This window comes from Phlebotomus argentipes, unplaced genomic scaffold, assembly GCF_947086385.1.
Source record: "Phlebotomus argentipes unplaced genomic scaffold, Phlebotomus argentipes genome assembly scaffold_18, whole genome shotgun sequence".
NCBI classification, from domain to species: domain Eukaryota; kingdom Metazoa; phylum Arthropoda; class Insecta; order Diptera; family Psychodidae; genus Phlebotomus; species Phlebotomus argentipes.
Genome location: NW_026776177.1, coordinates 7438364 through 7450389, shown reverse-complemented (window position 1 = coordinate 7450389; position 12026 = coordinate 7438364). Strand labels below are relative to the sequence as shown.

The 12026-nt window shown below is 39.1% G+C and overlaps 1 protein-coding gene across 6 annotated transcripts in view; it reads left to right on the top strand.

The window, feature by feature from the left end:
* The window catches only part of LOC132260547 (basic helix-loop-helix ARNT-like protein 1), a 39599-nt gene that overhangs the window by 24802 nt on the left and 2771 nt on the right, over window positions 1–12026 (top strand). For 4 of the 6 annotated variants that reach the window (XM_059758745.1, XM_059758747.1, XM_059758746.1 and 1 more), the window contains 4 exons: window positions 7094–7421; window positions 8262–8467; window positions 9262–9686; window positions 10871–11794. In XM_059758745.1, coding sequence (XP_059614728.1) covers window positions 7094–7421; window positions 8262–8467; window positions 9262–9686; window positions 10871–11794 — 1883 coding nt within the window. The remainder of the gene's footprint in view (window positions 1–7093; window positions 7422–8261; window positions 8468–9261; window positions 9687–10870; window positions 11795–12026) is intronic. The other 2 variants (XM_059758748.1, XM_059758744.1) reach the window with 1 other exon arrangement.

Here is a 12026-nt window from a genome sequence, read left to right as displayed (position 1 = left end):
CATTGGGTATCATGTCTTTATTTGCTCAATTTTACTGCCTCTATGGATTTTGCTGCGTATTATTGATAACCCTGAATACGATCGTAACACTTTTGACCTTGTCGCCATACAGTAGATGCACGAATACTCCTAAGCTCATGTCTTTTATTATTCTAATCCTGACATTGTATGATAAAAAAGCATCATCGATAGCTGATTGTGTATAGGCATATAATTTCAACAACAATTATCAATCATGCGCTGAGTATTATTTTACGGTTACAACAACTATACTAAGATTCTTGAGCGGAAAGTCATTTTTAATATCTCCGCGCGTCTAAGAGTTTTCCGCCATAAAATTACACGCTCTTTGACTTGACTCTTGCCTTAATAACAGCACTAAAGGTGGTCAGAAGCGGTTTTAGGCAGAGAGACATAATCATCATCAAATGACTGTCTTCGCGGCATGGCAATACAATGGATATATTTATGATTTTGACTGTGATCAACGATGCTTATGTGTTTTGGCGTGATTTGAATTCAAATCAACATTTCCATGATTTCTATACTTGATATGCCGCATGGTCGAAGACTCTTTTTTGTGTTGACTTTGATCAATGAATGTGAAATTAGTAGGGTATAAAATTTTACGGCTTCTTTCGCAACACAATTAGTTGCTAATTTATTCATCTTCTCATTTGACTCTCTTGCGGGATTTGCGTTATCACACACTGCATGATATATAATAATGCTCTATTTGATTATGGAAAAATAGGTACATTATCAGTGCAATCCAGATTGTTTATATCGTATATCATGGCGCGCTGAGTGAGGAAGAAAAAAAAATGCCGTCTCGAGAGCAATTGCATTGTTTGTGAAGTTACAAAATCACAAATTCCATAAAATTGTGCTAGGAAAACTGCGCATTTGTTGATGTAAAGTGCGATGGTGTAAAATACATTGGAATATTCATAAGTTTAATCGAAAGATTTTCCTCGTTGCAACATTGTGTGTTTATTTGATCAGAAGACTTGCACTTTGCATGATTTTTCCTCTCGTTTACCACAAAATGCATCACTGCTGGCTGGTCTTAAAATTTAAGGACTGCGGGCACTAAAGTGAATGAAAATAGCAACAGTTGCAGACTTGCATTTACACTTTGTCAGCCACAACCAGAAAGTCATAATCATTAAATTTTCATCCACAATGTTGCAGCATCTTTTAGTAAAATGTGTCGAGACGCAGCTATCAATTCGTGCTAATGGACAAAGATGTCTTGCTCGTAAAAGCTCCCAACTATATAGCATTGCATGTGAATTGAAAGGGCAAAGATGTGAGGGAAAAACTGCTGGATGTCACGTTTCGATTTATAAAGACTAGTGAATATTAGAGAAACGTGAGCAAATGGGAGTGGATTAAGTGAGAGATAAACACAGAATTTTAACACTTTGCCAGCTTGATGTTTTCACCTGAAATTCGTGCATTTTGTCGTGCTGATTACATGAGAATTGATCACTAAACTAGACATTAGCAATCTGGAAATGAGATTGTCTTAAAGATATGCTTTGACTGTAGAGTAAAAAACGAGTGTTTCAAGGGTTTTTAACATTCTACTTTTTTCTGTTTCCTGTCTCCAAATCTTTAGTTTGCAAATTTTTTTTTCTACACTACTAAAACATTTGAAAGATTTCGAGAGGAATGTGACTTTCAAGTTGTTTTTTAATAACATAAATAAGCCATTTTATTACTATTCGTATATTCTTAACAGTTTTCAATTAATTTATATCTTTTTGCACATATCTGTGAATTTTTTTTGTCTGGTGGACATGAATAAGCAATATTTGTGTCTTTTTTTTGCTTCCTTCTCGAAATAACGATGAATGCAAGAAAAAGCACATAAATAATTACTTGTCAGAGTTCTACAGAAATACACTTTTAAAGTCATTTTTTATCAACTTCAGTCGTTGAGCTGTCTGCAATTCACACTTAATAGTTTTAGCATCAATGTGTCGAAGATTTTAGTGTGTCTGACAAAAATTAGGACTGAACCGTGAATAGTCATTACAACTTGTCCGTATCCTTGAATCCTTGGAATAGAAATAGAAGTGTACTTAGTGTGTCTTTCATCAATCAACATTGATGGATAATTTCCAAATGAAATTATCGGTCAATTAATCCTTTGTCCACCAATTTGGATCTCGTTGTACAATTTGTGGGCAGCCTTGGGGTGTGGAATGTGGGCCAGCACAGGCGCCAAAACACCCTCAAAGAAAGCTCCCCAAAACATATATTATTTTTATGCTTTTGGCCTCAAGAAGAACGAGGAGGAGGAGGAAAAGGAAAAAAAACGAACCCGCCTCTTTATACATAATTTCTTCTCTATTTTCCACATTGGTTTGCGGAAGAATGGAATGGAAAAATGTGAAGAATGAAAAGGGAAAAAGTGTAGCAAAAACCACACAATTCTTCATGTTTCACTTTGTCCAGGCTTTGCGTTCTTATTTGCTGCTCACACAGTGTGGCTCTCGCTCGACTCCCATGTGGCATGGTAGGCCCGAAATCAATACTATTTCACCATGAACTGAGGCTATAAAGCTCAGAAAACCCCTATCATGAGTGGCGTCAGGAGGAGAACATCATCAGCATGACAACATCCCCAAATGGCTGAGAGACCAGTGCTAACTTTTCTCTATGGCGAGAGCTGAAAGGCGCACATAAGATAGAAAATTTTCATTCTATTCCCACATCGTGACATATAAACAAGGCATATTTTGTGTCTGTCTCTTTCTCTCGCTCATCACGCACTTTCCACTTGAACTTTTCTTCTCCATCTTTTGGCTGTTTGTGTGTGGGCCCTTTTGATGTCAGTTATAGAGAAGAGATGTACATGAGAAAAATTTGTGAAATGTTTCAGTGAGAGAGAAAATCTTCTAAGTGGTATAAAAGATGTGGTTTTCAGATTCTGAGCATCGTGCACAACTTTTCTCCACGCCAAAGCTGTGACGAAAGCACAACATTCGAAGGTCACTCCCGCAAAAGCACCCTCATTCACTCGTTCGCACGCACACACACACACAGTCTGGGCAGAGGGAAAGGCACTTTTCCACCGTGCTTTCGCATGAATTTTTAACCATGTCTGCCTTCATTCTCATTTTGGGGCCATTTTCTGTAATGGCACTTTGGAAATTCACACTAATAACAAACACTTGCTATTATTTTAAGTGTGTTTTTAAATCAGGGTGGAAAAAAGGGGGCGCTGGAGAACATACGTTACCCAGGGCGGAATTCATTTCAATTAGGCGTAGAGACGAGCTAATTGCGGGAGTCATAAAATTAGAATAACAAAAAAAGCCCAGAGTCTAACCTCAATTTGTCCTTAATTGAATGAATGTTATTCCAGAATGAAAACATGGGTTTTCATTGATATTCTCTCACTTCCGCGCGCGGGATTTCTCCTTTGCCATAATAAAAGGTCCTCTCTTGTTGGGTGAAATATACAAAATTCAAAACATGTTTTGAATATAACCTTGCCGGAAAATCTCAAACAATATCACACTTTCCACAACACAATTGCGAGATTCATTCACTTGCGTTGAGCTGTGCGAATAACGCCCATTATTCTCACTCGGTGTTGGAGCTTTGGCAGCAAATGGTCCGTCTTTTCGAAGGAGGCATCATTAATAATTATATCATGTGTATTAAAGGTACATAAAACATATCAAGAATATCATGAAACATCGTGACGAGCAGACATGAAATAATGATGATATAAAATATTTCCTCTGCTTTTTGATAAACATTTTTAATTAAATTGGCCATCTTCACGGAAATTTGGGGGAGGTGGAAAATAGGGGGAGAAGAAATGGCAAAGAAAATACATACAAATGAATAAATAAATTCATCTCCGCAAGCATTTGACACAAAGATCCCAACTTTGCTCTGGCAATGTACATATCATTGTGGACACCTTTACAATATTTACCGTCAATGTCGAGAGACCTAGAGAAGCCTTACAGCACTGAACGGATCAAATATGTACAATTTCTAATAAGTACAAATTACAGAAAATGCGAAATGTATTGAGTATCATATTGATACCATCATATATTTCTGAAGCTTCTACGATATCTTGCCGAGACGGGCGGAAAATCGGAAGCGACAGAGACGCAATAAACTCATATTATTCTACGATAAATCATCCAATTTGCCAATTTCGCCTTTTTCATACATCTTTAACTCCTTTCTTTCTCCCACCATTCTCCGACTCATTCACCTGTCAATGCTCATTACCAGTTGCCACTCGTTTGAACTTCTGTCTATTTACACAGACATGCTGCTGTTGAAATTAATTACAAGGGTAGAGATGATGTAAAAAATTTGCTCGATCTGTAATCCCACATGCCTTGTGGAAAATTGACGTGCTCTTTGAAACTCTTGTGTGAATGCTCTTTTGGGAGCTTTTTTGCTGGGCCCTCGCGAGTGAGAGCAGACTTTTCACGGAGAGAATGCGACTGCGAATGAAACTTGAGACAAGGCACTGTCACATCCATTTGAGATGTAAGCGAATTGATAGATAAAAAAGCTGTACAGCTATTTACTTCTCTATCCTCGTGTATTTACATGGCTTTACAAGAAGCTTCACGACAGAGACACTCGAAATTGAATAGAAATTTAAGATTTAAATACCAATTTCGCTGACTTCTTTCGTCGTCGGCAAAATTCTATTCTTGAGCTGAAAATTTGAATGTAAATTTTAATGACATATGCAAATTTCAGACACTGCGCAAAAAATCCGTTACACTTGAATAAACTGTCAGAGAGTTGTTGAAATGTTTTGAGATGTCAAAAGTTTGGCCATATAAAGATGTGACGCAAACTGCTTTTATATTAAATACATAATAAAGTGAGGCAAGTGACTTTTGGATGATTTGAATTTCTTCTTGACTTTCGGATTTTCTAAAATTAATAATTAAAGAATTAATAATAAATATTTAAGAATTTGAAAATATCATTGATTACATTTTTTGGAAAATCTAAGAAAATGTGAGAAAATCCATTATTGTTTGTTTTCCTGACAATGAATAAATGGACAAACCAAACTCCTTTACGTCAAGAATAAATTAGATTTTCAAGATTTTCTAATCCTAACCTCAATTCTGGGTTAGGATTTCTCAAGAAACTTGCTTTTTAGTTGTAATTCCATCAACGAGTTCAATTTATTGCACAATAATTATGAGTTAACGTGAATCATTACACTTATTTGCGTTATTCTTGGCTATTAATCGGTCAAACTTTGGTTTTTCGAATTTGTCCTTCTGAAGGATGGCGGCGCTATTGTAAATTCACGAGGGTATAAAATTCAATATGGACTGGGACGAAAAGTTGGACGTAGATTTCGTGTCTCTGGGCCATATATTTGAATTAATTTAATTCAGAGCACCCTGAGACCCACCTAAATAATGCATATATACATATAATATGTGTTAGGGATAAATGTATATATTATTCTATATGAATTGACTGTGCATATAAAATACATCATTCAAAATTATGTGTGTGTTTATCGGGGAGTCAGAAGGGCCAATGGAGGATCGTAAAATACCAAGAATAAGTACTTTCATTGTCGCATTTTTTTCTCTCTCTCTTTGCCGATGCCTTGCGGGCCGGCGAAAGTGTGAAATGCGCAATTTTTTTGGGAAATACTTTCGGTTTGGACTTTATGTGCTGCCGATAAAAGTGATGTGTGTTGGTGTGTGAGTGAAAAGAAGAGAAGAAAAAAATCAAAAGTCATCGAAATTGCAATCCAATAAAATGATAATGTTTTTCAATGCTCAATTGAGTGGAAATTTTCATGGTGACGAAGAGTGAGAGAGAGAGATGTTTGTGATGTTTTGAATGATTGGGGTTCTGCCTTCCTTTGCGTGGTATTTCCTCTCTTTGGACAGTTTGTATTGATCGATGGCTCCTCTTTTTCTAATTGTATCCACCATAGAAACTTCTATTTACCAATGAATGATAACTCTTGTCACAAAAACCTACATTTTACGTCTCCTCTCGAGTAGTATTGATTTTTTTCTGGCAATGTATAGTCCTAATAAAAGGAAAGTTTATTGCACAGAAGACAATTCTCTTTCGGGGGAGAAATGGGGAAAGTATGATGTGAATTGTGGGGGTTCTGGGTAATTAAAATGATAATGAAATCGAGGAGTTGTGTAATAAATCTGTGAATTGTCGGTTGGTTGAGTGACTGTTGAGGATTCAATCAAAAGAGTGGAAATTGCATGGCAATTTGCTATCTTTATTTTTGGCACTGGTTTAATTGGAAATCAATCGAGCATTTTGGGGGATATTTTGGGTAATTCTTGTGATGTGACCGATGTGACAGAAAATAAGATCATGGATTTTGACAGGTGTCGCTTTGACAGGTGTCAGAATTTATTAAAAAATCAAATTACAGGCGTTCGTTAGCATTTTGTGCGTAAGCAAATTCCAGCGAAATGAACCTTCTTTTGGCTAAATACGTAAGCAAATTTGCATAATTGATTGCTGATTGAGCGGAAGTTTAGCGAGAGAGAACTCCTCCTCGTCTTTAAGAGAATTTCCATGCAGGCTAGAAAATTGTGTGGCTGCAAATATTAATATTGAAAGCGCTCAAGGAGACTTTTTTCGCGAATAAAATTTATTGTCTGTCACATAATAAGTTTCTGATCACATATCTTGTGAGTCAGAGTCGATTAGGCACATTTGTAAATATTTTCGTGTGTTAGTTTTGCGGAATGTGTAGCTGAAAAAATACACTCATTCAAGAGAGCGGACTGTATAAAATGTGTGTGTTTGTATATTTTGAAGATATTGACAAAACGTGGTTTAAAAATATATTTGCATTGAAAACTAATTCCAATGATGTTGCTTTTCATGGTATCCGTGAACTTTTGTTGGAAGTTTTTTTCCCCACTGTTTCAATTTCTTGAGAGAAGAGGGACTTGATGGAAATTTGGCCCATTTCGATATGCGAAGACATCTGTGTCAATGCTTGCAATTTTATCATGCTATCATATTTGACATTGTTTATTTAAACTAATTTTGCGCTTCAATTTCTTACACCTTCTTACAGCAGCAATGGCAGAGAGGCGAGGAATCGCGCGGAGAAGAATAGGAGAGATAAGCTCAATAATTCAATACAAGAATTATCCGGAATGGTTCCACATGTGGCAGAATCGCCACGACGTGTCGATAAGACGGCAGTTTTACGCTTTTCTGCACATGGCCTGAGGATTGATTATGTGTTTGGCAAGTCGACAGGACCCTGTCAATTCCGCATTAAGCCACAGACTACGGATGCATTCTTGCGTCTCCTGGACAGCTTTCTCCTCACGCTCACCTGTCGAGGGCAGATTCTTCTCGTGTCGCCCAGCATTGAGCAACATCTAGGCCATTGTCAGGTGAGACAATTCACGCTCCATTTTGGATTGTGATCACACACCAAACTAGACGTATCGCATTTCAATATTTGATTGTAATTTATTATCACGTCCACGAGTGAGTGTGAGATTAAAAAGGGATTTTACTGTTTACTTCGGAATGCGTGACATTTTGCATATAAATTTTAATGAGTGCGCGCAAAACTTATTTTAGACTCACTGTGGAAATGCATATTGCAAATGAGAAAAGCCGTTTAATTTGCTTTTCGTGAGTTCGTGTCAATTTTCTCATTTCGCCAAGAGGCGCGTTGGGTAAAATAAATCCGCAGCTGTGGTAGAAAATAGAATAATTATACAATGCAATCAGGGTGGTTCACAGATGCTAATTGTGTGGTGGGAAAATTATAAGTTGTTGTGAAAGTCAATATGGAAAATCTGGTAGCAATTCTCAACTATATATTCTCCCTTTTTGGCGGCTTTTGACACACTCTGTGGTCAGTTAAAATTTATTTTATCTGCTAACCATATGAAAATGGTAATATTTTACTCATAATATTTACGTTTTATTTCATTTTCAAGAGAATTCATTTTATAAATTCTCATCTGGCAGAGTACAGATCGTGCATAAGACGTAAAATGTGCAACGCGTGTTCATTCTTAAAATTACGGCAATTGCAATTAAAGTATATTTGACGGGTTTTTGCCTCTGAAACTAAACTGAGAAGCACTCATAAAAAATGCATGAAAATAACGATTTATATTGCCCTTTCACGTGAAGACAGAGTCAATGTCAATGGGCAGAGCTTTCGAGTGGGCGGAGCCAAGAGTGGGATAACTAATTGGCTTCTGTTGCAATTGCAGACGGATCTCTATGGTCAGAGTATCTTGAACATCACACATCCCAATGATCACAGTCTCCTGAAGAGGCAACTCGTGCCGTCTGACCTGGAGAATCTCTTTGACATTCAGCCGGGTGATGATGGAATGGAACCGCAGCCGAGGAGCAAAGAGGAGGAGCAGGAAATTGACGAGAAGCTGAGGAAGGATCGCAGAGATTTCACAATAAGGTAAATTCATTGTCAAATAGAAGTGAATTGAGCAGTAATCACTTGATTTCCATGCTGTTTATGGCATAATTACATCTGTCCCAATGTATCTTTGCTAAGCTGAACAATACAAAGATTTCCCTTGCATTTTCTTCGACATAGATTAATTCTGGCTATATTTATCGTATTATTATACTATTCATAGCACTTGTTTGCAGAGTAATTTCAATTTGAGCCTTAAAGTCACGGAAAGATTTGTTTAATATGCCATCATTTTGATTAATATGCCATAAAGTTCTGAACTTAGGACATTAGCACGTCTGTTCTTATTTACGTTGAAATGAGAATAATCTATCATTTTTATGAATTGCTATGAAATCAAGATAAAATTTCGTGTTTTATAGATAGATAGATAGATATTTTAATTCGGCAGTAGGACAAGTTGTCCTCTCGGATACAGATTAATTTATAAAAAGAACAAAGAGGTTCTAAGCGCAATCCAATATGCGAGGAGCTGTGACGGTACTTTTCTGTTACTATCTGTTTTTACTTATTTTTGTGAGTCAATTTGTGCTTTTAGATAGTAATTTATCCGTTTGTGTTCCGATTTTGAACGTTTCCAGCTGAAAATTGTGTTAAAAAGAAATATTGGCAAATTTCAACATTATTTGCATAGAGATTTTAATTAATTTGCCTACCGAAGAGTGTCTTAAAGAGGAGAAAAACACGAAAATCTTGTCTCATTTTGAAAGAAATTCGTAGCCTGAATTCCTCCAGAATGAAAAAAATGATTGTTTGACTCTTGTGCTTCGCAGGCTGGCGCGAGCGGGTCCCAGATCGGAGCCCACGACGTACGAGGTCGTGCGCATCGACGGCTGTTTCCGGCGGGCGGACGCGGCGCCGCGTGGCCTAAAGACCAGCACCTTTCCCGGCGGGCTTCAACTGATCAGGCGAACGCGTGGCCGGGACGAGAGCCTGCCGCTGCACTCGATCAGCGGCAACGACATCGTCCTGGTGGCCATGGCGCGCGTGCTGAAGCCGCCGTCTATCTGTGATCGTCTCATCGAGGCGTGCAAGCATGAGTACAAGACGCGACACTTGATCGACGGGCGGATCGTGCAATGCGACCAGAGGATCTCAATTGTGGCCGGTTATCTCACGGAGGAAGTGTCCGGCCTCTCGCCATTCACGTTCATGCACAAGGATGACGTCCGCTGGGTCATGGTAGCTTTAAGACAAAGTGAGTGTTTTGCGGTGGAATTTATGCAAATTGCGCGGTTATTAATTAGAGGATTTTCCCATCACGCGTGACGGGGAATATTTATTGCATTTCTGTGCGACAGGAAGCAATATCAATGAAATTATAGGGATTTTATCAGATGGGAAAAATCTCATCTAAACGGAATCTCGTCAGCTCAAATGCTGGTCTATTTGGGTGACTATTTGAGGTGGACTAAAAATAGAAAAATGCATAATCGAGAAAATCTCATTTGCATATCATTCTCACATGTTATAATTTGAGAATGAAATTATGGGTGAAAGAGTGGATAAAGCATCTGGTTTTTTTGCCCAATGTCTCTCATTATAATATATTTAAATGGTTGGAGATTCTCTAATTTCGCGCGATTCAATTTTTGGCGTGGAAGAAAAACATGGAGAGAGAGAGAGAAATAGAGAAAGAGTTGTGGGAATTGAAAAATATGTGTTGTATTTTGCACATTTGACACTTCTTTTCAAATGCTTCGAAAGCCGTTTTCGCAATCAATTTGCAAATTTGTGTTTTGCAAGTAGAACTGTTTTGAGCCTTCTGCGGAGGAATGTGACATGTGCAATTTATTGATTTTCATTCCTAACGGACATTTTCTTTTGATACCACATTGACAGAGTCAGATAAAGAGACATTTAGTGAATAGATATTGAAATGAGTGACTGAATTGCTTCATTGAATTATGGATATAAAACATTTGTCAGGTGTTTTATTTCGATTTGTCTAGTATAAACAATGAAATTTGGTCAGTAAAATAGTATAATTTGGTTTATGAAGAATGAAACTTGCGATCTTATTCAACTTTATGCGTCTCGTCTTATAACTCACAAGCATATAAGATTTCTGGCGTAATGTGCAAATAAGGTGTTAAATTTACAATTTTAAAAATCTGCAATTCTTATTCAATGTATTCAATTTCTCCTCAATTTAAAGTATGTTTAATATAAATTTACAATTGCTGAGGAACTCAAGTTTTTCTGATTGCTGACAAAATAACACAAAGGGAAAGTTGAAGAGGGTTATTAAATTGAATTTACCCAGAAATCACTGGAAAAAGCTCGTTTTTTCCATCAAATTCCTTTGTATTGAAGTCAATGACCGGGAAAAGTGTCTCTTCCTCACCAATATTGACGGATTTCTCTGACATTTCATTGCAGTGTATGACTATAGTCGTCAATATGGTGAATCTTGTTACCGTCTCATCACGAGAACTGGCCAATTTATCTACCTCAGAACTCGGGGATTCCTCGAGATAGACAAGGAGACCAACAAAGTGCACTCATTCATCTGCATCAACACGCTCGTGTCGGAGGACGAGGGCAAGCGGCTGGTCAGGGAGATGAAGAAGAAGTTCTCCATCATCATCGATCCGGACGAGGTGGCGACTGGCGACACCGAGGAGCCCGGCGTGGAGAATCCCCACCAAATTGAACGTGCAATAATGAACCTCATCACGAATCTCGTGCCGCTCGAGGGCGTCACGGAGATTCCGGGGCATCCGGACTCGCCGGCGAGTGTGGGCAAGGACAGCCGCTACAGCAAGAGTCCGCCGCTGTCCATCATCGCGCCCAAGCCGAGCACCATCAAGACGTCCATCGTGAAGAGCCGCAGCGTCGTGGACGCGGCCACGAAGAACATCAAGTCGCCGGACTCCATGTCGTCCGTCAGCAGCCCGTGCTCGGACGTGCAGCGGCCGTCGGTGGTGCAGCGGACGCCCGGCAAGCGGCTGGGCGGCTCCTCGGGCAAGAGTGAGTACTACGGCTCGCCGGCGAGCGTGGAGGTGAAGGAGGAGACCGAGTCGCTGGCGTCGCCCTACAGCGAGCCGCGCGTCCCGGCGCTACCCTCAAGCGCGGGCTACTTCGAGCCATATGACCTGCAGGACACCGGCGACATGCTGTACGGCGGCGAGACGGCGCAGAACCAACGATTCTTCGCCACGGAAGCGGGCCACAGGACGAGCTCGGTGCTGAAGCGCGCCTTCAGCGGCGAACCGCACGGCGACGTGGCGAAGAGACGGAGCCTGATGGATGACGAAGGGACGTCAGAGAGCCTCATCGGCAGGCTCAGCGATCCGCAATCTGGTGAGTTCGCTCAGAAGACTCGGCAAATTGACATTTTTCGTTTGCGGAGTAGTGAGTTAATTGAACGCAGTGATTCCTTTTGCGCAGAATACTAGAGAATAAAGAACTTGAATGTATGTGATTAATTTACGGAATTCTTTTTGTTTCACGTAAGACTTTGATTTTGTCAGTGAAAGTCTCACCAAAGTTGGTAGAGTCAGAAGATTTCTATTGATTATTAGTAATTATGATG